This window comes from Osmerus mordax, chromosome 3 (assembly GCF_038355195.1).
Source record: "Osmerus mordax isolate fOsmMor3 chromosome 3, fOsmMor3.pri, whole genome shotgun sequence".
NCBI classification, from domain to species: domain Eukaryota; kingdom Metazoa; phylum Chordata; class Actinopteri; order Osmeriformes; family Osmeridae; genus Osmerus; species Osmerus mordax.
This window is the reverse complement of record NC_090052.1, coordinates 16341849-16362497: the sequence shown is the minus strand read 5'-3', so window position 1 is coordinate 16362497 and position 20649 is coordinate 16341849. Positions and strand designations below refer to the sequence as shown.

General features: G+C 42.4%; 4 protein-coding genes across 6 annotated transcripts; all 4 read left to right on the top strand.

The window, feature by feature from the left end:
* The first annotated feature begins 16 nt into the window (after window positions 1–16).
* LOC136938872 (intercellular adhesion molecule 2-like) lies at window positions 17–4600 on the top strand. Of its 3 annotated transcripts, none has more exons than XM_067231796.1 (5): window positions 17–102; window positions 684–959; window positions 1186–1515; window positions 1794–2039; window positions 2359–4600. In XM_067231796.1, exons 1-5 carry the CDS (start codon window positions 54–56, stop codon window positions 2469–2471), a joined length of 1014 nt encoding a protein of 337 aa, XP_067087897.1. In that variant the 5' UTR covers window positions 17–53; the 3' UTR covers window positions 2472–4600. The 3 variants fall into 3 exon arrangements, with proteins under 3 accessions (XP_067087897.1, XP_067087890.1, XP_067087904.1); XM_067231789.1 differs by having other exon boundaries at window positions 2164–2472; XM_067231803.1 differs by lacking the exon at window positions 17–102 and having other exon boundaries at window positions 394–959; window positions 2164–2472.
* A 72-nt stretch (window positions 4601–4672) lies between these two features.
* Window positions 4673–7784, top strand: LOC136938895 (vascular cell adhesion protein 1-like). The gene is made up of 6 exons (XM_067231814.1): window positions 4673–5726; window positions 6117–6383; window positions 6511–6843; window positions 6939–7190; window positions 7282–7340; window positions 7440–7784. The coding sequence occupies exons 1-5, from the start codon at window positions 5675–5677 to the stop codon at window positions 7287–7289; spliced, it is 912 nt and encodes a 303-aa protein (XP_067087915.1). The 5' UTR covers window positions 4673–5674; the 3' UTR covers window positions 7290–7340; window positions 7440–7784.
* A 157-nt stretch (window positions 7785–7941) lies between these two features.
* cdc37 (cell division cycle 37 homolog (S. cerevisiae)) lies at window positions 7942–10953 on the top strand. The gene is made up of 8 exons (XM_067231776.1): window positions 7942–8286; window positions 8634–8915; window positions 9038–9143; window positions 9229–9344; window positions 9482–9604; window positions 9722–9904; window positions 10015–10086; window positions 10272–10953. Exons 1-8 carry the CDS (start codon window positions 8179–8181, stop codon window positions 10410–10412), a joined length of 1131 nt encoding a protein of 376 aa, XP_067087877.1. The 5' UTR covers window positions 7942–8178; the 3' UTR covers window positions 10413–10953.
* Window positions 10954–11255: 302 nt separating this feature from the next.
* On the top strand, window positions 11256–20048 carry tyk2 (tyrosine kinase 2). The gene is made up of 24 exons (XM_067232324.1): window positions 11256–11381; window positions 11996–12195; window positions 12570–12693; window positions 12792–12921; window positions 13216–13379; window positions 13511–13889; window positions 13987–14172; window positions 14427–14584; window positions 14660–14777; window positions 14888–15071; window positions 15202–15320; window positions 15483–15659; window positions 15855–15942; window positions 16143–16270; window positions 16429–16564; window positions 16849–17000; window positions 17123–17273; window positions 17379–17470; window positions 17755–17947; window positions 18107–18225; window positions 18741–18913; window positions 19010–19127; window positions 19246–19356; window positions 19437–20048. Exons 2-24 carry the CDS (start codon window positions 12012–12014, stop codon window positions 19575–19577), a joined length of 3525 nt encoding a protein of 1174 aa, XP_067088425.1. The 5' UTR covers window positions 11256–11381; window positions 11996–12011; the 3' UTR covers window positions 19578–20048.
* The last annotated feature ends 601 nt before the right edge of the window (window positions 20049–20649 follow it).

Below are 20649 nucleotides of genomic sequence, written 5' to 3'. Positions count from 1 at the left end.
TAGAAAAGTAGCCTAGTTACTTCTGCGTTGACTGGATTGCGTAAACTAGTATTATGATTAACGGGATAGTAGGAGTGTTCAGTTGGATAATTGTGGTAACAGGTAGGAATGGGATTATCTCGTGTTGGACTCGAAATTGAAAGTAGGCTACCAAGAAAAGCAAATTGATCGTACTTTAAAATCGACTCATACCGACCAAATATGTAGACCTACAGTTTAACAGAAATGTAAGAGGGTGGGGTTTTCCCAGACCCATTGAGCACGAGTAACACAATGCAAACAGGCCGAATTTATTCATGAGGGAATTCATTTATTCCTGATTTCCACCAGGTTGTTTCGTTAATTTTGGTTTATGGTCAGGAAAACATGCTCAAATTATGTATGTTCGAAAACTAATGTATCCGTCCGTTACGCCGTTCGTCTCGAGATGATCCTGCTTTGAAGCAATTTTATGTGATTTTCCGTAGGTTAATGTTAGAGTAATGTGTGGTCCAATGGGAAAGCGAAAGTGTATGTTACGCTTCCTTAAAATTGCTTGTAAAATGTAATCCAAAGGAGCAGACTTGATTAAAGGTCTTATCTGTTTATTAAAAAGAGAGAGAACAGAACACTTAATACAGAAAATATACAGAATGTCGTGCAGACCATTTTTTCTAACATGTATTTTCAACTTTGATCTACAGGTGGACTTACACAGACTGTCTCTCATCTGGAGATGAACCCTTCCAGATTGGTGGTGAGGTATGGAGACTCAGTTTCAGTCAACTGCAGCACATCAGTAGCAGACCCTGACGGCATGGGCTGGGAAGCATCTGATGGAGCCACAGGCTTGATTGAAGACGTCACATGGGTCATGTGGACAGTAGAGAGCTTGGAAGACTGGGATGGAAGTCCAAAGTGCTTCATCAATCTCAAGAATGGAGATCAGCATAAAGAGACACTTGGGGTCACTCTATACCGTGAGTATTTTCTGGCAAGAACCACAGTCCCTTGTGTAACAGAAAGGGAACAAATGTGCCCTGATGTGCATACTCTATCTGTAGTAAGGTAATTGTCCAATTTCACTGGAGAGGGGTTTGATTGGTGTAATACAACATTTGTATTGTGCACCCAATGTTACATGCCCATTTTTGGTCTAGTAATGAGGTTGACAAATGTTTCTTTGTGACTCAAATGTATTTACAGATCTTCCAGACATCGTGTCCATCTCTCCTCTGAACCACACTGGACCAATGGTGGAAGGGACAGAGTACCAGCTGCAGTGTGACGTCCTCAATGTTGCTCCTGTCCGGAACCTCACTGTGACCTGGTACAAAGGAAATGAAACCATAAAGACAGACTCTTATGGTGACCAGAGTAAGACACCGGTGAATAAGTCATCTATCCTCACCATCACCCCAAGTAGAGAAGATGACGGAGCACTGTACAGATGTGAAGCTCAGCTGAACCTGGGACCAGAGGGACCACATCCTTCTCCTGTTAATACATCAGAACATCATAATATCTTAGTGCACTGTGAGTATTTCATAATCCTGGGGGGTATTCCAGAAAGCAGTTTATGTGACATACCCGGGTAAGTTAACTCCCCAGCAGACACCCAGCGTTGTAGCAGGATTGCCAGTAGGTTGCTGCAACATTGTGAATCAACTGGTGGGTTAATTTACCCGGTTATGTTGCATAACCTGCTTTCTGGAATACCCCCCTGATGTTTCAGTTAATGTTGAAAATGGCTTCTTCCATGTTAACTTTGTCGTCATCTGAGTAAAACAAAATATTGACACTTTCCCCCCTAGACCCACCAGTCTTCCTCAGTTCCAGCACCAAGACCTTTGAACTTAGAAACGGGGATGAAGTCACTTTTAACTGCACTGCCACAGGAAACCCTGCCCCTGTGTACAGCTGGCAGACCTCACAACCCCAGGAAAATATGGGGGATCAACCTCTTTTTACCTCATCCTCACTGCTCCCAGGAACCTACAATTGCACTGCCTCTAATGATATAGGCAAACAAACCAAGCTGTTCATCATGAAGCGCAAAGGTAAGGAAGGGACAGTTTTATTCACTTTACAAGATAGTCTGCCTTAGTCCCCCTCCTCCTCAGTAGTATTACTAACAGTACTATTCTAATCACACGTGGCTCCTGTTTTTGTTTGTTTTATCAGGTAGTAGCTCTGGGACCACTGCTGGAATTGTGATGGCTTTGCTGGCTCTTGTTGCTCTAGTGTCTGTGTGCATGGTGTATCAAAAACAGAGAAGCACTCTGGTTACTGGCACTGGTATTGCAGGGCCACAACCTTATCCAAGGCTTAGGCAGACTGGTACATAACCCTCATTAACCACACCCCTTTTCCCTACAGAGGATCGCACAACATTCTGGGCTATTATTGGATCAATGTTGGGCCTGGCACTGGTGATCACCATTACATATGCAATCTTCAAACGCAAAGCGGGTCCAGATTCTATCATATGAACAGCTCTGTCTGGAGAGTTGAGGAATGCCTCATCAAACACTCGGAATCAAAATAATGCAAGTATTTTTTTATATGATGCTAGCTTTAACCCTGCACATCTTTGAAATTGAACATTTATTGTTAAAGGTAGGGCCGGTAGTGTTGTTGAGACACTCTTTTTGTGATATTTGTGTGCTGAAAAAAAGTTCACATCCTGATAGCAACTAATAAATCTAAAGGTTTGAGAGTAAAATTGAAATAAACCCGATATCTGTGGGCGTCGCAAGACTGTAATAAACACGACCAATCGTTTAGCTTGGACCGAACTTAATGATTGAAGGGTTTTGGGCCAAATGCAATGATTGTACCTACCTCCCAGCAGTATCAGCCAGCATGTTCAAGTGTTTTTGGGGAGTGGCTTTAAAGGGAGGGGGTGGGATATTTTAGTAGTTTGAATTATGTCAAATTCAAGTCAAAATTGCTACATTTGCTAAACATACCAATCCTACCTTTTAAATCAGTGTTGTTTGTGCCAGATAAGTGAGTTGACAGTAACATTTATGCATTTTATTAGACGCTTTTATCCAAAGCGACTTCCAAGAGACAGTTCAATTGCTTTTTCCCTGGCAATGTTTTTAGTGTTCAATTTCTCTAATCTCAAACCAACTAATCTCAAACACTGAGGGTGCTTTTCCATGACAGGACCTGACTACTTGCCTTTTTTGGTTTTCCATCAGGCAGATCTGTTACTTGTTTTGTTTTTGTGTATTCTTCTGGACTACCTCCTATAGAGGAGCGGGCTAAGGCAATACCGAACAGTGATGTGAAAATACTGCAGACTGCTGGTTGGTCATAGAAATTGCAACATGGGCCATTCTGCACAAACCTGCTGTTTAAAAATGGCTAAGCTACTATTGCTGCATTTTTTTTTTTTATTCATTGGGAGTCAGGTGGCTGAGCAGTTGGGAAATCGGGCTAGTAATCTGAAGGTTGCCAGTTCGATTCCCGGCATAGCCAAATGACGTTGTGTCCTTGGGCAAGGCACTTCACCCTACTTGCCTCGGGGGAATGTCGCTGTACTTACTGTAAGTCGCTCTGGATAAGAGCGTCTGCTAAATGACTAAATGTAAATGTAATGTAATTGGACTACCCAATTAAATGGCAACCAACAAAACAATGCCATAGTCAATTGAGGAGGTGCAGGTACTGCTCTGTTTGGTTGCCAACAAAAATGATCCAGTGAGATCCAGAACATTTAAGACAACTTCACAGCAGTTTCATGACCAGCTACATTGGGGGGTACTATCTGCAGTGGAAAACCAAGTACCTGGTACCAAAAGCAAATCAAGTTTAGCCGGTACCAAAACCCAAAAGGGCCTTTATTTACATTTCACCCTGAACCCTCTACTAAATCCATAGATTTTTAGAGGGCATAGGAATATTATTAATAAAAGAGTGTGGTGGTATACTGCCCAGTGCCCATACTTAAATGAATATTTCAAACTTTAAGTCCATCTTCTTGCAAATGTTGGCCTCTAACGCTATCCACTATATGTACTGGACATGGGTAGGGAAGCTTTATGAGTGTGATTTTTTTAATATGATTTAAATGTGTGAAAATGCTATATTGATGCTCAAGGATCATTAGGGATGCACTATACTAAACACTAGGTGCTTGTCTGTTGTTCTAACCCATGACGTGCATTATCATTTAAAACTGTCTTTTTAACGTAATCAGTTGTCTCATGTAATTACGTGGTTTTAATCCTTGTTTTTCTTTACTAAATAAATTATGTATTTTTATGTTCAAAGTTTCAAGTTCTTAAAAACAACTGGTGCAAATATAAATGTATTTTTTCTATGTACATCAGACAGCATTTTCTGTTCAATTTCATTCAACTATCAAGCCAGCCATGTATGTTTAGAGGGAGAATGCTAATTAAGTAAGTACGTTTTAGTGTGCCATGTTCTGCTGTCTTTTGTAGGCCTTGTTGGACCTTTCTCTCATTGTCTATCCAGCTTACATCACCCCAGCCCCAACACTGCCATACTAATCAGTACAGAACAAAGTGAATGTAAAGTAAACCATGAAAGTCCCTTTGTTTTCCTGTCTATGGTGGCCCCTATAATGACCTCCTTTTCAAAACTTGTTTTGTAATTTGTTGTCTGTGTTCATTTCCTTCCAAATGGGAGACTTTTGGGGGGGGGGGGGGGGGGGGTTATCATAAAAACGGTATGGGCTGACTGTGTTGCTATAACAACCTGGCAGTAAAAATATTCAGGGCAGCTTGCCAGCATAGTGCTGAAAAATGTCTAATAGACAGTCATTTTAGCCACAGAGGAACAAACTGGGAAAAAGATGGTGGAGTGAACTGACACTGTACAACGGATCTACAGCTGTGTTTCCTATGTACTGGAATGAGCATAATAGGACCAAGACATGTTTCGCTGTGGCTGCTATAGGCTTACATTCTTCTAACAGTATGAGGCCCGCAGATTAACGCCGGACAAACATAATCTAGTTTTTACAAAAACAAAAGCCTGCAAGCCAAAAAGTTAGAGAGTTCTCATTGCAACAGCATTCCACAATAGATCATTGTGAACAGAACAATCTAATTAATGTGAAAATTAGGGCCATGTGGCATCCCTGGTAAATTAAATGCCCCTTTCTCAGTATCCGATTGCACTATGTTGACCATTCACGCTGCTCATTATTCTTATTTTTATATATATTTTTATTTAAATTGTTGTATTCTTAGATTGTTTAGTTCTTAGAAATAGTTAAACTTTTGTACTTTTACTTAATTTAAGATCTGTATATGTTTGGTGTTTTGCACCTCCCTGCCACAGTAAATTCCGTGTTTGTATAACATACATGGCGAATAAACCGAATTCTGATTCTTAGTCTTGCAAAAAAAAACCTTTGGCGGTTCAATTGTTATGAGGTCAATTAAATATGAATTTAGTTGTTAAAATAACTTAACTGACTTGATTGTGTAAAGGTGGCAGTTGGTTACCTTCAGAGTGGCATATGAATACTGTCAATATCCAGCCCCCTCCTGTTAACTCCCCCTCGGGGCCCTTAAGCCGAAAGAAGGAATGAGGATTCAATCGGTGAGGGAGGGCTTTTGTTGGACCACTTTAGGGTTGCCTAGCAGGACACAAGGAATTCCACTGGCTTTTCAACTTGGACCATTGTGGACCTAAAAAATAAAGTCTAACGATGGAAAACAACTTTCTGAAATCGATCCTAACATTTTGCATGTTCTATGCGGGTAAGATGTTTCTAGTTGTACTACCGATTGGCTAGTGAAATTACGTAATAGATGTATTCCTCGATCACAAACGCAAAAACATTTGTGTGTGTCAAAGCTAATGTTAGCGTAATTATAAGCCTGCATAACCTATAAAACTGAAAAAGGATGCGCTGCCTAATATTTTATTTTCATTCGGTGTGACTTGCACTACTACCAGCACCATGCTTGTAGTGCAAGCGATTCCAACAGGCTAGTGATGTCCAGACGAAACACCTACACCTGTTGCCTAATTTGAACAGTATCCATCATTTGTTTATAGTTTGTAAATACAACACAACTCATCGAAGGAATCAGGTTTTGATATGTATGATGAGTATGTTGATCATAATACTTCTATTCATGTCTCAGTGTCTGGTGAGGGGTGCTCTCTGGAGATAAAGCCATCAAGGGTGGTGGTGAGGTTTGGAGAGCCTGTATCAGTAACCTGTGAAGCCTCTCGTCCAGTACGTGTTCTGGGCTGGGAGTCAGCTATCGGTGCAGCACATACCCAGCAAGACCTTGCTGTCCATTGGCGGGTAGACAGTCTGATTGATTGGATTGAAGAGCCGATTTGCTATGGAGTCTTCTTCACTGCTCCCAGACAGTGTGAGGAAAAGCTCAACCTCATCCTCTACAGTGAGTCAACAATGCCTTAACAAATGTTGGAATGTAGTTGGGACTGTAATTTCCAAAAGTAGCAAATGTATTCAGTGCTACGCACAGGCATGTGTATAAAGCTTGACACAGGATCTATCTTCCTCAGAGACCCCAGACAGTGTCTCCATCAGCTCTGTGAACCACACTGGGCCTATGTTAGAGGGGAAAGAGTACCAGCTGCTCTGCGAAGTCCAGAACATTGCTCCTGTTCAGTACCTCACCCTACGGTGGTACAGAGGGCAGACTGAAGTTTATACCCACTCATTTTCGGACCTCACTCCTACCTCACCTGTTCAAGTATCATCTATTCTCTTGGTTACACCCAGTGTAATTGATGATGGAACTCAGTACAGGTGTGTGGCAGAACTGGACCTGGGACCAGAGGGGCCACAAACTCCCCCGACTGTGACATCAGAACCTCTCAACATTTCTGTGCTTTGTGAGTCTGTTGGTGACATTTTATATTTTGTTGTTGTCACCATTCAGATTTCCCACGTAGATAGCGTTTCATGTGCACCCATACTTTCTCCGTAGACACCCCAGCCTTCATCAGTCCCAAGCCTGAGACCTTTGTCCTTGGAGAGGGCAATGAGGTCACTTTTAACTGCACTGCCACAGGAAACCCTGCCCCTGTGTACAGCTGGCAGACCTCACAACCCCAGGAAAATATGGGGGATCAATCTCTTTTTACCTCCTCCTCAGTACTCCCAGGGACCTACACTTGCACTGCCTCTAATAAACTGGGCAAGAGGAGTAAGCAGTTCATCGTGACGACAAAGTCTAACGGTAGGACAACACAGTAAAGTGCAACAGGATTTTAATTCTGAACACATTCAGCAGATTTATTAAAGCCTTGGTCTTGTTTTGATCTGCTTAGGTATTTAATGCAAGTGATCTCTGAAGGGTGCAAAAACACAGATTGACGGCATCATCAATGTAAGTTAGGTTGGGTAGGTCCATGGAACTTTGCCTGAATAACTTTAGGGATTTGAGTGTAAACAGATTTAATTTTTCCTGCTTACTGTCCCCTTACAGCTGTGAAAACGTCCATCTGCCAGACCATCTCATGGAGACAGAGATAAACTTCACATTTAAAGGGCTCATTCAATAGTTTGTCGTAATGTATGATAGTTGAATATTGCTGTTATTACAATGTTATATGTAGTGTGTGGTCCCTCTCACCTCAGTGTTCGACTCAAGTAGTAGTGCATAGTCATTTTAGGCACTTGTCAAATAATATCATAACCTATTTTGCTTACTGAATAATACTAATAAAAATGGCGGCTATAATTATTTATTGTTACACTGTAATGACCAATTCAACTCTTGATTTGAAAAGAAATTTCCCTGTTGCTATCTGGTAAATATGGCACGTCGAGAGTGTCAGGAGACGGATTTTACTTTCCTTTGGCATCTTTTATTCTGACCAATGTTTACTGCGTGTAATGCAACTTTAAGTTGAATGCGATAAGCCAATCAAATTAAAAGAAGAAGAAACGTCGAGTAATACGTACGCCGTGATTTTACGTAGTGACGTAAATGGGAAAACTTGAAACGTTTCCTGTGTTGTGTTTGCGTTAGAGCTAAATGGTTATCTGCACACCAGTTTACTGCTCAGTTTTGTCCGTGAGAAGGAAAGTACTGTAACCTATTCATTTAGGCTTGCATACGATATTACTGTCGATAGGTCGATACCATTTGGTATCTTAATCTTTAACTATCTGTAAAGTGTGACTTTTAGACTGGTGAAAAGGAGCTAGGTATTTTAGCCACCATGTCGAGAATTGACTACAGCGCATGGGACCACATTGAGGTCTCCGATGATGAAGACGATACTCATCCCAACATCGATACGCCCAGCCTTTTCAGATGGCGACATCAGGTAACGTTAGGTAGTAATATTGACTATAGAGATTACTGTAAAGTTAAAAATCATACCTCCTCCAGACCATAGCGACCTAGCTAGCTAGCTTTAAATGAGATTACGGCTCTTAGATTAGCTCGTTACTAGCGTTCTAGAACCATCTAGCTAGCCGACGAGCGAGCTAGCTACTTTACCGATTGTACTATTAACTTGCTTATGATATGTTTTCACTAATTAATACGGCTTGCTAAAAAAAACAAAATCCAGCACTAGCTACATAATTATACATTTGGCGATAGCTTGATTCCACTACCAAATTATAAGGCTATATTCATGTGAGATGTTATTTCTTCCTTTTGCTACAGGCGCGTGTTGAAAGAATGGATCAGTTTCAGGCGAAGGGTGAGGAGATGCAGAAAGGTCTGACAGAGTGCAAACGCAAGCTGGCAGAAGCACAGAAGAAGATGAGGGATATGTCCATCTCGGCTACAGATGATGCCAAAGCTGATCTGAGCAAGGCACAGGCAGAGGAGAAGAAGCTGAAGAAGGAAGAGAGGGACTGGGAAAAGAAAGTGGAGGAGTATCGGCAAGAAGAGAAGAAAATGCCATGGAACGTGGACACACTTAGCACGGAGGGCTTTAGCAAGGCGAGGCTTGATTCTGATTCCTGAGCTCATTCTGTACAATTCTGGTGATCAATTATCATTTGTGATACCCCTTTTCCCCACAATTTAACTGTATTTTGCTCACTCCCTATGTGTACCCTCAGAGCTTTGTCAATTCTAAACCTGACGTATCAGAGGAGACAGAGGAGCAGAAAGAGCAGAAGCACAAGACATTTGTGGAGAAGTATGAAAAAGAGATTAAACACTTTGGTGAGAATCCCTACCCCATGTCCCTGTTTTTTTTTGTTTTTTTTTGGGTGTTGGATGGGTGTCAATGTTTTTTTTTCTTTTCCAGGTATGTTGCGACGCTGGGATGACAGCCAGAAGTACCTATCAGACAACTCTCACTTGGTGTGTGAGGAAACTGCAAACTACCTGGTCATCAGGTGCATTGACCTGGAGGTTGAAGAGGTAAGGACTACACTGTACAATGCTCCTTAGTGATGGAGTTAAATCCACAATCAAACTATTTCTGTCTGTTTATTTGGCCTGAGTGATTTGTATGTTTCCTTAGGCAAGGTTCTCTGTTGTCTATTTTCCACCTGCAGAAACATGCCTTGATGGAGCAAGTGGCCCACCAGACCATAGTCATGCAGTTTATCCTGGAACTTGCAAAAAGTCTTAAGGTGGACCCCCGTGGTTGCTTCCGCCAGTTCTTTGCCAAAATAAAGGTGTGTGTCAGAAAAGTTCTCTCTTTATGCATTCTCAATTATATCTGACTAAAGTGCATATGAGATGTTTTTGTACACTTGGTATAACCAAAGTATAACAAAATTGCAATGTTTCAGACCGCAGACCAACAGTATCAGGATGCTTTCAATGATGAGTTGGAATCATTTAAGGAGAGGGTTCGTACTAGAGCAAAGATTCGCATTGAGAAGGCTTTGAAGGAGTATGAGGAGGAGGAGAGGCAGAAACGCCTTGGGCCTGGAGGAATAGACCCTGTAGAGGTGTATGAGTCCCTGCCCGAGGTAAGTGCACCGCTGCCCTTGAGTTTACCAGAACCATTCTGCCCCATTCATTCACACTGCATTCGGTTCTGAGCAAAGGGTACATACAAGAGACTCCACTCTACTTGCAGGAGATGAAGAAATGCTTTGACGACAAGGACATTCAGATGTTGCAGACTGTTATCAGCAAAATGGACCCAACGGTAAGATACAAAGGGGAGGATGAATGCAGTATTTATAATCCTGAGTTCATTTTTAGAATGGCCAATTAAAAGCATATAAAATGTGCTTATACCATTTTTAAAAGAATAGAAGCATTCAAAGATGGTTGTCATTCTTAACAAACAACATTCAAAGTGGCATTCATTATGTGATTCCCAACGTAAAGGAGGCAAAGGCCCACATGAAGAGATGCATAGACTCTGGGCTCTGGGTCCCCAACTCGAGGACAGACGATGGAGATGACAAGGAAGAAGAGGGTACTTATGAGGAGTTGAAACAAGATGTGGAAGAAAACAAGACTGAATGACCAACCGTGACTTAATGATATTGTTACATTGAATATTTTCAATGTAACATCGTATGTACTCACCCAAACTATTGCTAACGCTACACCCAATGTTTCTCATTTGTGGTTCTAGCTTTGAAACAATGCAACTTTTTCCTGTTTACCCTCCTCAAGCTAAATGATTAAAAATAGTTCTACGATATTGCAGTCATTTATCACTTGCTTTCTTTCTTTGCTTTATTCTTGTTTTGGCTTGAGTAAATACACATTTATATGGTTGTCTCAACACACACAATTTGTATTTTATTTGTATAGCCCTTTTTACAATCAATGTTGCAGAGGGTTTTACATATGCTCATAGAGCTGTACCTAAGCCTACCCAAAACCCTCATTCTGTGTGTGAGTCTATCATGTTTATGTTTTGGTTGTAGTTATCAGAGATATGTAATGATTTCTACTGTTCTGATACTTTAACCCGGGTTATGCATGTGTAGAACAAGGAAATGTGTGAGCTACTTGTCCAGATATCACAATACCTAATAAACAGTATCTTGAAAACTGTCTTATGTTTCATAAATTCAATTCTGAACTTTTTCAGGAATGGGTTAAAGTTTATCAGTGGTAAATGTGAAGGTTAAACGTCTATTCTGCCTTTTATTGGACCACTAGGTATCAACTTTCACCATATTGATAAGTCTTCTTAATTCATATTTGTAAGTATGTGTATTTTGTTTAATAAGAATTGTAAGTTGCATAGGAAGTCATGCACATATATTGTGGATTTTTATTGCAGTTCGCACTTGGCCTTTAAATAGCCTACCTACCATATGGTTCAGGGGGAGTGGCCCCAGCTTTTCCTCATACAGTAGGCTACGCCACTGGAATGCGTAAGCGTGGTAGAAATACGCATCACTATTATTAAGACAGTGGATATCGTTTCTTGTTACAGCTTTGTTTGGTATTTCATATCCGAATTTAAACATCTAAATGGTAAGACACTTAAGAATACACATTTGAAAGAAATACGCTATCTTTAGCAGGATTTAATCAGGAAACGAGAACTAAACTCATAGGAAATACAGTACTTATTATATTTAATGTAAGTAATACTCCTAAGATCCTAATTGAGTAAACTTGTATCCAAAATGATCCGCTAAACGTTGAAATATTGTTTACTATCACTTGTTCTACAGCACTGGTTCTACAGCTGTGTTTACCTAAAAGCTTAATACCCGGAAGGCCTTGTTAGAATATGTATCGGGAAGCATGTGCATAGAACAACTGTATATAAAGGCATAGCCTAACGGGGAAGACAATAATTGAGTGTTCAATGTAATTTATCAGGTGTTGTCGAAAGTATCATTCCTTTCATTAATTGAATACAAACAAATAAAATGGTCTACATCAGAATTTCTGTGTGTTGCCATCAGTAAGGAAAATATACAAAGCGAACTTCCTTCTTTACTTCAAAATTCCACCTTCCAACTTTAGGATCACAAGCATAGACATGTCTATGATCACAAGCATAGACATGTATATATGTCTATGATCACAAGTACTAATGAATCTAACGCTTCCAGTCTTGTGTCCTTCTGCTGTCATAGTGATAAATTGCCAATAATGTATCGGCGTGGGCGCTTCAAGAGTATCAAGGCAGCAGACTCCACTGGCCATTGTGAGCCCCCTCAGAGTCGCGGTATCCATGTCTACCTCTTCTGGACCAAGGAAGGCGCGCGTTATATGTCCCACACAGACTGCGAGGTCACAGCTGAGGATCTGTGCATCTCTGCAGCCCAGGCTGTTGGTGAGAATTGTTGTTGAAAAACAGATTTGTGCTGTATGTAAAAATGTTACCAGGGTTCGAATTACAGGGCGATTGGGGGGGGTTTGACCCCCCCTAATTAAGACTGGGACGGTGGACTGGGGGGGTCGATACATTATATATCGTTCTTACCTGTAATCGTAAATATTAATTTACGCCCTGGAGAAAAAGTTGACCCCCCCCCCGATTTTCATTTTATAATTCGCACTCTGAATGTAACCAAAGAGGATTTTGGCTGCATGAAAAATCTTAATTTATTTGTGTTATATTCTCCAATGGGTGTTGCTGGTAATGTGTGTTGTGAGCCTCTTTCACAGCTGTGTAACCTTAAACCAAACTGTCCTCCTGCCCAATAGGGATCACTCCATTGTGTCATGCTCTGTTTGCCCTGTATGATCCCACATCCCTCTGCTGGTTTAGCCCAAACCACATCTTTAACCCAGAGGAAACCTCAGGCCTTGTGCTTCACTATCGTATGAGGTTAGTGTTTGTAAGAGTCCAAACTGTATTAAGACTCTGTACAATCATTTATCCCATGGTGCCCATAACAATGCTTGAAAGGAAATTCTCTTCCGTAGATTTTATTTTAGGAACTGGCATGGACTTAGTGAGCAGGAACCTACGGTACAGCGCTATGCTCCACGGTCAGGTGAACAGGGCCGCACATCTCTGCTTGAAATGACCTCCCTGGAATATCTGTTCGCTCAGGTGTGTTCATTTGATTTCGTACAGAGCCTTACTGTTGTGTTGTGACGGTCTCAGGACTGCAAACTCCGATACTGAGTGACTTGAGAAACCTTTCTGGAGAGAGATTGGGACTCAGGATGTTGGGTTGTTGGTATTGTCAATCTCATGACGAGCTGGTTCTTGATCTCCAGAACTCTTGGGTTGTGGTTTTTGTGTGGTTCACATTAGTTGCAACCCTATGACATAGACCCACTTAACTCCAATTCTTACTTGTTGCACAGACTTACGATCTGCCATCTGTTTCATTTGCTGCAGGCAAAGTATGATTTTGTGAATGATGTAGCTCCAATGGAGGAAGCCCAGGGAGAGGAGGAACTGAGTCGTTTTAAGAATGAGAGTTTGGGGATGGCTGTGCTTCAACTCTCTCATCAGGCTCTGCAAACAGACTCAACCTTACAAGAGGTGACCAAGTCTATCAGGTAATGACATACTTGTATGTGGAAATATCAGTGTGGCTTGAAGCAGGTCCTGTTACTGGTGGCAAGCTTTACATTATTGAGTACAATTCATTGGAAATATTGTAGCCTTCATTTGAACTCATTTTCCACAGCTTCCTGCAGTGCATTCCAAGATCCTTCTCCAGGCATATTGCCAAGGACAACTTCCTGACCAAGATCCGTATCCAGCATGTGTTCTCTGACTTTGTGAGAACCTTCCAGAAGCACACTGTTGGTATTGGCCGGCTAGGCTCTCAGGAGGTCATGTATAAGTACATCTCCACACTGGAGTATCTGGCCCCTCGCTTTGGCACAGAGACCTTTGCTGTGTCCCACCTGGAGCTGCGTGAGTACGATGATGGGAGTGGCTCCTACCTCAACTCCACCCATGCTCAGGGTGCCACTCCAGACAGCTTTCGTGCTGAGGTCACGCATGAGATCATGGTGTCTGGTTGTAAGGGAATTCAGTGGAGGAAGGCTTCAGTGCAAAAGGTTTGTGTCTGTGTGAGAGTGAGAATGTGTCTTGAGACTGTCTTGGCTTTTTGTGTTTTTTTTTTCATGCGTGTTCTACCTCGTGTTTCTCTAATAGGCACAGGCCAACAGTTACCTTGGGAATGACTACTTGGAGAACAGAAAGAAAATTAAGCCGCAGCCATGCCAACAGGATGTCAGCTCTCCCGATAAATGGACCCTTTTCTGTGACTTCCCTGAAATCTCCCATGTTGCCATCACTGGAGACTGCATCTGCATCAGCAAACAAGACAACCACTCCATGGTCAGAGCACCTGCTACATCGTTTGTCAAGTACCTTGCAATCCACTCCCTTTACTCTCTACGTCACTTTAGACTTAGACTGACGGTATTCCTATTTCCATGGTGTGTGTCTGTGCACGTGTGTGTGACATAGCAGTGACATCCTGTACGTTTTGTGAATGGAAGAGATCTTCCTGTGACACGTGGTACTGTAGGGAAGTGGGAGAGGCGTGTAGGTTCTAATGGTGGTATGCGTGTTTGTATATGACGATGTAGGAGGTGCAGATGAAGTCTAGCCTGGAGGCTCGCTCCCTCGTCTCCCTCCTGGATGGGTACTTCCGCCTGACGGCAGACGCCCACCACTACCTATGTCATGAGGTGGCTCCACCCAGAGTGGTGCTGAATGCCACGAATGGCATCCATGGACCTATGCAGTGAGTCTTACTCTTGGCCTTTCTTTTCCTCGGTTCGTATTGTCTGTTTTTCCCTCACTCACTGTGCTTTTTCAGTGATGACTTTGTGCTGATGAGGCTAAGGAAGGAGGCAGTGGAAGAGGGACCCTTCCTGGTGCGCTGGAGTGTTATTGACTACCATTGCATTATACTGGTTGTTCTCAACAGGAGTCAGGTAAGTTTTAAAGTGCACTCGTACTGTCAGGGCCGTGATTTAAGTGTGGGGAAAACTCACATGATTTGGATGAGACTGTATTTGTGTCTTTTTTCCCTGGCATCACACAGAACGGCGAAGGTTCCATCCACAAACAGTTCCGGATTCACCAGAAGGGCAGTGTGTTTTCTCTGGAGGGCTGGGACAAGGAGTTCTCCTGTGTAAAGGAGCTTACAGACAGCTTGAAGACATTCGTACTGAAGTCAGGCACAGACAATTTCTCGGTCAAGAAGGGCTGTCCACCCCGGCCTGGAGGTTGGTTTTATGTGTGGCTGAAATGCTTGTGTACTTTGTGTGATAGTTGTTCCTCTTAATGTCAGTGTTGTTGCTGTTTTCTGGTTTGCCTGTGTCGAAATGAAGGTGTATGTGTGTGTGTGTGTTGTAGACTTGTCCAATCTGTTAGTGAAGAGGCCAGGGGCAGATTTCTCGGTCCAGCCAGACTCTGTGACCCTCGACCTGACCCAGCTGCGCTTTTATCCAATCAAAGACAAGGAGATCACACGGGTGACAGAACCGCTTTTACTTTTACACCTTTCTCACCACCCTCATCTGAGCATCTGTGTCACTACAAATATCCCTCTGACTAGATTCTACCTTAGGGGTTATTGCTCTTAATGTTGAGTTTGGTTCTGTAACGTTTCTCTGTAATGTTTCGGCCTTGAACAGGAGCACCATTTGGGACGGGGCACAAGAACCAATATCTATTCTGGACGTCTGCTGGTCAGGGACGGAGGGGAGGATGAAGAGGAGGAGGAGTGGAACAACAACAACATCAACAATGATCGCAAAGGGATCAGTGTGGTTCTCAAGATCCTGGATCAAAGCCACAAAGACAAAGCATTAGTGAGTTCCCATGATCCTAGGCATACCCAAACACTTATCGGATTTGTAGTTCTCGGCCAATGTCTCTGGTTTGCTAGCCTTTCTGAGTGTTCAGATCTTGAGAGGTACAAATGAAGTGTATAGTAATGTGAAGCTGGTAAAATGTACACACATATTCTAAATGTTCCTGTAACTTTTCCTATTTGTCTTTCCTAGGCATTCTTTGAGACAGCAAGCTTCATGAGTCAGGTGTCCCACAGTCATCTTGTCTTTGTTCATGGAGTTTCTGTGAAAGGATCAGAGAGTAAGTGGAACGTCACTTTTTATCTCACTTCCTCGTTCTGTCTAACTTCTCTTCTAGCATTTTCACTTCCCTTTCACATTGTCAGTTTATAGGTAAACTATGATAAAAGGAACTGCTGGTTGATCTAAAACCTCTATATGTGACAGAATACATGTGTCTTGTGTCATGTCAGTGATTGTTGATAATTGACCTCTTCACAGACATCATGGTGGAGGAGTTTGTGGAGTTTGGGCCTCTGGATGTGTTCCTACGTAGGGAGAAAGCACTGGTTACTCCTCAGTGGAAATTCACTGTTGCCAAACAGCTGGCCAGTGCCCTCAGCTACATTGTAAGTTGACCCCTGACCTCATCATGTGGCAACAGAGACCGTCCCATTGCCACCAATGCTTTCAAAACCTATTCTTTTACCTATTTGAACCCTCAGTTCTGTAGCTGTTGAGTTGCATGTGCTGTGTATCCTATGATGAACACCTATTCCTTTCGCAGGAGTCCAAACGCCTGGTTCATGGAAATGTCTGTGCCAAGAACATTCTGGTGGCTCGTCGTGGTCTTGAGGATGGCACCTCTCCTTTTATCAAACTGAGTGATCCTGGGATTTCTGTCACTGCCCTTTCCCGAGAAGGTTGGTACTGCCAATAACCTACCCTCATTACTTCTTATCGTAGGACTGTACATGAATGTAATGATTAAATGTAATTGTGTAAATTTGTTCATTTTACACATTAACACAGTTTCCTTGTTACACTGCCTTATTTATCTTATTTGACTTCCTTATGTTCTCTATCTTACTTCCTGTTGTCTCATAACACCATATCAGCACAAATTGAACAGTTTAAAGGTGTTATAACATGCCCTACATTTTTTATGTTCTACATGTAATGACTGGTTTGACTGTCTTCAATACAGAGCGCCTGGAGCGGATCCCATGGATTGCCCCAGAGTGTGTGCCGAACGGGGCCCCCCTTGGTATCGCTGCAGACCAGTGGAGCTTTGGGGCCACACTGCTGGAGATCTGCAACAACGGTGACCTGCCCATGAGTCGCAGCACACTGTCTGAGGTGGGGCCTGGTCTGTCGCCTCCTCTTGGCTTGCACCCACTGTTCCTGGCCTCTCATTTTCAATGTCACTCCTTTTGACCCCCCCCCCCCCCCCCCCCCCCCCCGATCTCTCACCTTGACAGAAAGAGCGTTTCTACGAAACACAGAAGCGCCTCACCGAGCCTTCCTCTCAGGAGCTGGCCAGCTTCATCAGCATGTGTTTGACATATGTACCCGTGGAGAGGCCATCCTTCCGCATCGTGCTCCGTGAGCTCACGGAGTTACAGAACAAAAGTAGGTCGTCTCCTCGCCCTCGGACTCCTCTCCTCCCTTTTTCTATCTCTTCCAATGGATGGTTATGTCCGTAGTGTCAGTGAGTTGACGACCTTGTCTGTCCAGATCCAGACATATCCCCCAGTGAGTCTCTGCCAGATGCCGACCCCAGTGTTTTCCACAAACGCCACCTGAGAAAGATGCGGGACCTAGGAGAGGTCAGTACGTGCCCCAACGTGTCCGTTTGCCCCAGTTATTGCAAGTGTACTACTCACTTGTGTGATCTTCTGATATACCTTATCAGATCACAGAATTATGTCAATGTACACTGGAATCCAAGTCCAGAGGAACACTTTCTGACTTATAGTCATACAAGAATAGTAAAAAATAATAATTACAAAGTGATGTAAGCTCAATGTCTCCCCCTGGAGTCAATAGAGGGAGAAACTATATTTCACACATCTCTCTTGACAAATGCTTTGTATCTATGCTTTGTCTCCAGGGTCACTTTGGGAAGGTGATGCTGTATGTGTACGACCCTGCCAATGACGGGACAGGAGAGTGGGTGGCAGTGAAGACTTTGAAGCATGAAGGAGGTGGACATCTCCATGAAAGCTGGATAAAGGAGATCAAGATCCTGAGGTCCCTCTACCACAACAACATAGTAAAGTACAAGGGCTGTTGTTCGGAACTCGGTAAGAGCTGTCTAGATGTGGCCCTGCGTTTCATCCACCAGCAACCATCATGCAATATGCTGTCAACACCCAGATGTTTTGTTTTCATGTGAAAGAATAATAGGAGTGGCATTATAGTGGGGTTCGGTGTGTGTAAAGGAATGTTTTGGCTCCCTGCAGGAGGGCAGGTATTGCAGCTGATCATGGAGTACCTCCCCCTTGGCAGTCTCAAAGAGTACCTTCCGAAACAGCGCTTGGGTGTGGCACACAGCCTTCTCTTCGCCCAGCAGATCTGCCAGGTTAGTTCTGCCCCATCGGACACTATAGAAGTTGAATATGGATACATACGTGCGTGAAATAATTTGTCAATGAAGGATGATCCTAATGCCCCGCATCTTAACCTCTAATGCTGGGTACACACCACAAGATAATCGGGCTTATTTTGGGCCGATTTACCCCTTCCGACAAACCTAGGTAATGTCCCGATTATCTACAGATTATTTTATCAGATTTTCCCTTGGTGTGAGGTGTGTTAAGGGTGACCGAACTTGCTCAGAAGATTGTCGGAGCCGCCTCGAACGCGAATGTTGAATATTTACGATCAGAAAATCCTGATGTGTGGGGGGAACCCCGTTGACAAACACCACACACTTTAGGAGCAAGACGGTTGAATCTAGGATTTTTTTGTCCTCATGTTTGCGCTCTCTCACATTTTGAAAATCTGAAAAGATTAAAAAAATCTTTTAGTGTGTACCCAGCCTAACTTATATCTTCTTTCTCTCTCCTGAACATCCCTTTGTCCTCTCCTATCAAGGGGATGGATTACTTACACTCTAAGAGGTACATACACCGAGATTTGGCTGCACGGAATGTTCTGGTGGAGAATGAGGGTTTGGTGAAGATAGGGGACTTTGGCTTGACCAAGTACATCCCTGAGGGAGAGGTTTACTACCGTGTACGGGAGGATGGGGACAGTCCGGTGTTCTGGTGAGTTCTGTAGGATTTGGGACGGTCTAGAGTGGGAGCTGATCCAAGGCTCTGTTACCTGTGGGATTTGACATTTTTGTCTTCTGTTTTTTGCAGGTATGCACTTGAGTGTCTCAAGGAGAGCAAGTTTTCCTTCTCCTCTGACATTTGGTCTTTTGGTGTGACGCTCTATGAGATACTGACCCGCTGTGAATATCATCAGAATCCCCCAACAGTATGACATCCTCAGCCTTTTGTCATTGACTGTCTTAATCTTTGATGTAGAGAGACAATCTACCTATGTAGGGTGTGTGTTCAAGTTATGAATGTATATTTTTATATCCTTTCTGTAGAAGTTCTCAAAAATGATGGGAAATGAAGACGGACCAATGACACCAATGGTGTTGATAAAACTTCTCGAGAGAAACAGGAGGTTGCCCGCCCCACGTGACTGTCCTCATGAGGTAAAACGACCATTTTGAACTCCCATTGTTTCTGTTGGTCTCATGTACTTTATGCAGCCCTAATGCCTCTCTTTCCTCAGGTTTACATGTTGATGGAGCGCTGTTGGGATGTTGACCCCTCCCGACGTCCATCTTTTCAATCTCTCATTGAGAGTATTGAAGCCATTCGGCGGACATATGAATTTCAGCCCAATGTTCGTTTGGCCCAAATAAGTCAGTAATGACTAAACCACTTGGGACTTAAACTCTCTCTATACCTCAGACATTTGCTATCTAAGACTTTAAGTAATTTCTTGAACTTTTGTATTCTTCAGTGTCTTCTGTGGTCGGGGCTGTTTAATAGGTTTAAATAGATTTATGAAATTTCAATAAATTACTGATACAGGAATACTTGGATTAAACAAATATTAGTTTATACAATGATAATCTGTCTCTACTATTGCCAAAGATAATGAATATTGCCATTCATGAATGCATAGACTAGGCCTACAATAAACAATACCACTTTTATTCAGTAAATTGCACTGTTGGTGTTTACAGTTTTAGCTTTATATATTTGCCATAGTCTGTATGTCCGTTATGATTGCTTGATCTTGTAATGTACAAAATAGTCATCTTAAATAAACTTGATCACATTTTCCACTGCAAAATGTCAAGTTAACACTCCACAACACTGCTTTATTTTAGTTGATAGTTAGTCCATAAATATTTGGACAGTGACAGTTTTCATAATTGTTGCTCTGTATGCCACCACAATGGACTTTAACTGCATATCGGTTATTTTATTTCAAGTCCAGCCTTTCCGCTTTAATTCAAGGGGTTCAACAAAAATATTGTAAAAAACTTTTAGGAATTGCAACCATTTGAACACAGTTCCCTTATTTCATGGGCTTGTGGGGGTATATATTGGCCAAACAACCAAAACTAATTTCCCTATGGTTTAAAGGAAGATGGGAAACTGAAGTGTATTAGCATGAACCAAATAATGCCAATACAAATAGAATTACAGTTATTTGACTATGGGTTAAATTGTAAGGTTAAATGAAATAAACATTTAATAACATTGAAATCAATTAAAAGGCAAACTTGTTATAAAATGAAGGCTTTAAATCTTACCTACTCTACAATGATGATTGGAAATCAGAGAGAAAGCAAGAGGTTAGCAAGGAGTAGGACGGTAGGACAAGACAGAACTGAGGCAAAGGTCTCAGGAGATGGAGAATCCACAGAACAATGATTCACATTTCCCTTGATACACAAGGACAACCAATCAGACCAAATCTTGACTCTTAC

Bases quoted from the DNA above. Each gene is read 5' to 3' on its own strand.
- LOC136938872 (XM_067231789.1), top strand. From the start codon at position 54: ATGATTAACGGGATAGTAGGAGTGTTCAGTTGGATAATTGTGGTAACA. The intron at 103-683 runs GTAGGAATGGGA...TTTGATCTACAG, and splicing joins TTGGATAATTGTGGTAACAG to GTGGACTTACACAGACTGTC. The intron at 1,516-1,793 runs GTGAGTATTTCA...TTTCCCCCCTAG, and splicing joins TCATAATATCTTAGTGCACT to ACCCACCAGTCTTCCTCAGT.
- LOC136938895 (XM_067231814.1), top strand. From the start codon at position 5,675: ATGGAAAACAACTTTCTGAAATCGATCCTAACATTTTGCATGTTCTAT. The intron at 5,727-6,116 runs GTAAGATGTTTC...TTCATGTCTCAG, and splicing joins ATTTTGCATGTTCTATGCGG to TGTCTGGTGAGGGGTGCTCT. The intron at 6,844-6,938 runs GTGAGTCTGTTG...CTTTCTCCGTAG, and splicing joins TCTCAACATTTCTGTGCTTT to ACACCCCAGCCTTCATCAGT.
- cdc37 (XM_067231776.1), top strand. From the start codon at position 8,179: ATGTCGAGAATTGACTACAGCGCATGGGACCACATTGAGGTCTCCGAT. The intron at 9,345-9,481 runs GTAAGGACTACA...TTCCACCTGCAG, and splicing joins TTGACCTGGAGGTTGAAGAG to AAACATGCCTTGATGGAGCA. The intron at 10,087-10,271 runs GTAAGATACAAA...CCCAACGTAAAG, and splicing joins TCAGCAAAATGGACCCAACG to GAGGCAAAGGCCCACATGAA.
- tyk2 (XM_067232324.1), top strand. From the start codon at position 12,012: ATGTATCGGCGTGGGCGCTTCAAGAGTATCAAGGCAGCAGACTCCACT. The intron at 16,565-16,848 runs GTTGGTACTGCC...TCTTCAATACAG, and splicing joins CACTGCCCTTTCCCGAGAAG to AGCGCCTGGAGCGGATCCCA. The intron at 19,357-19,436 runs GTAAAACGACCA...CTCTTTCCTCAG, and splicing joins CACGTGACTGTCCTCATGAG to GTTTACATGTTGATGGAGCG.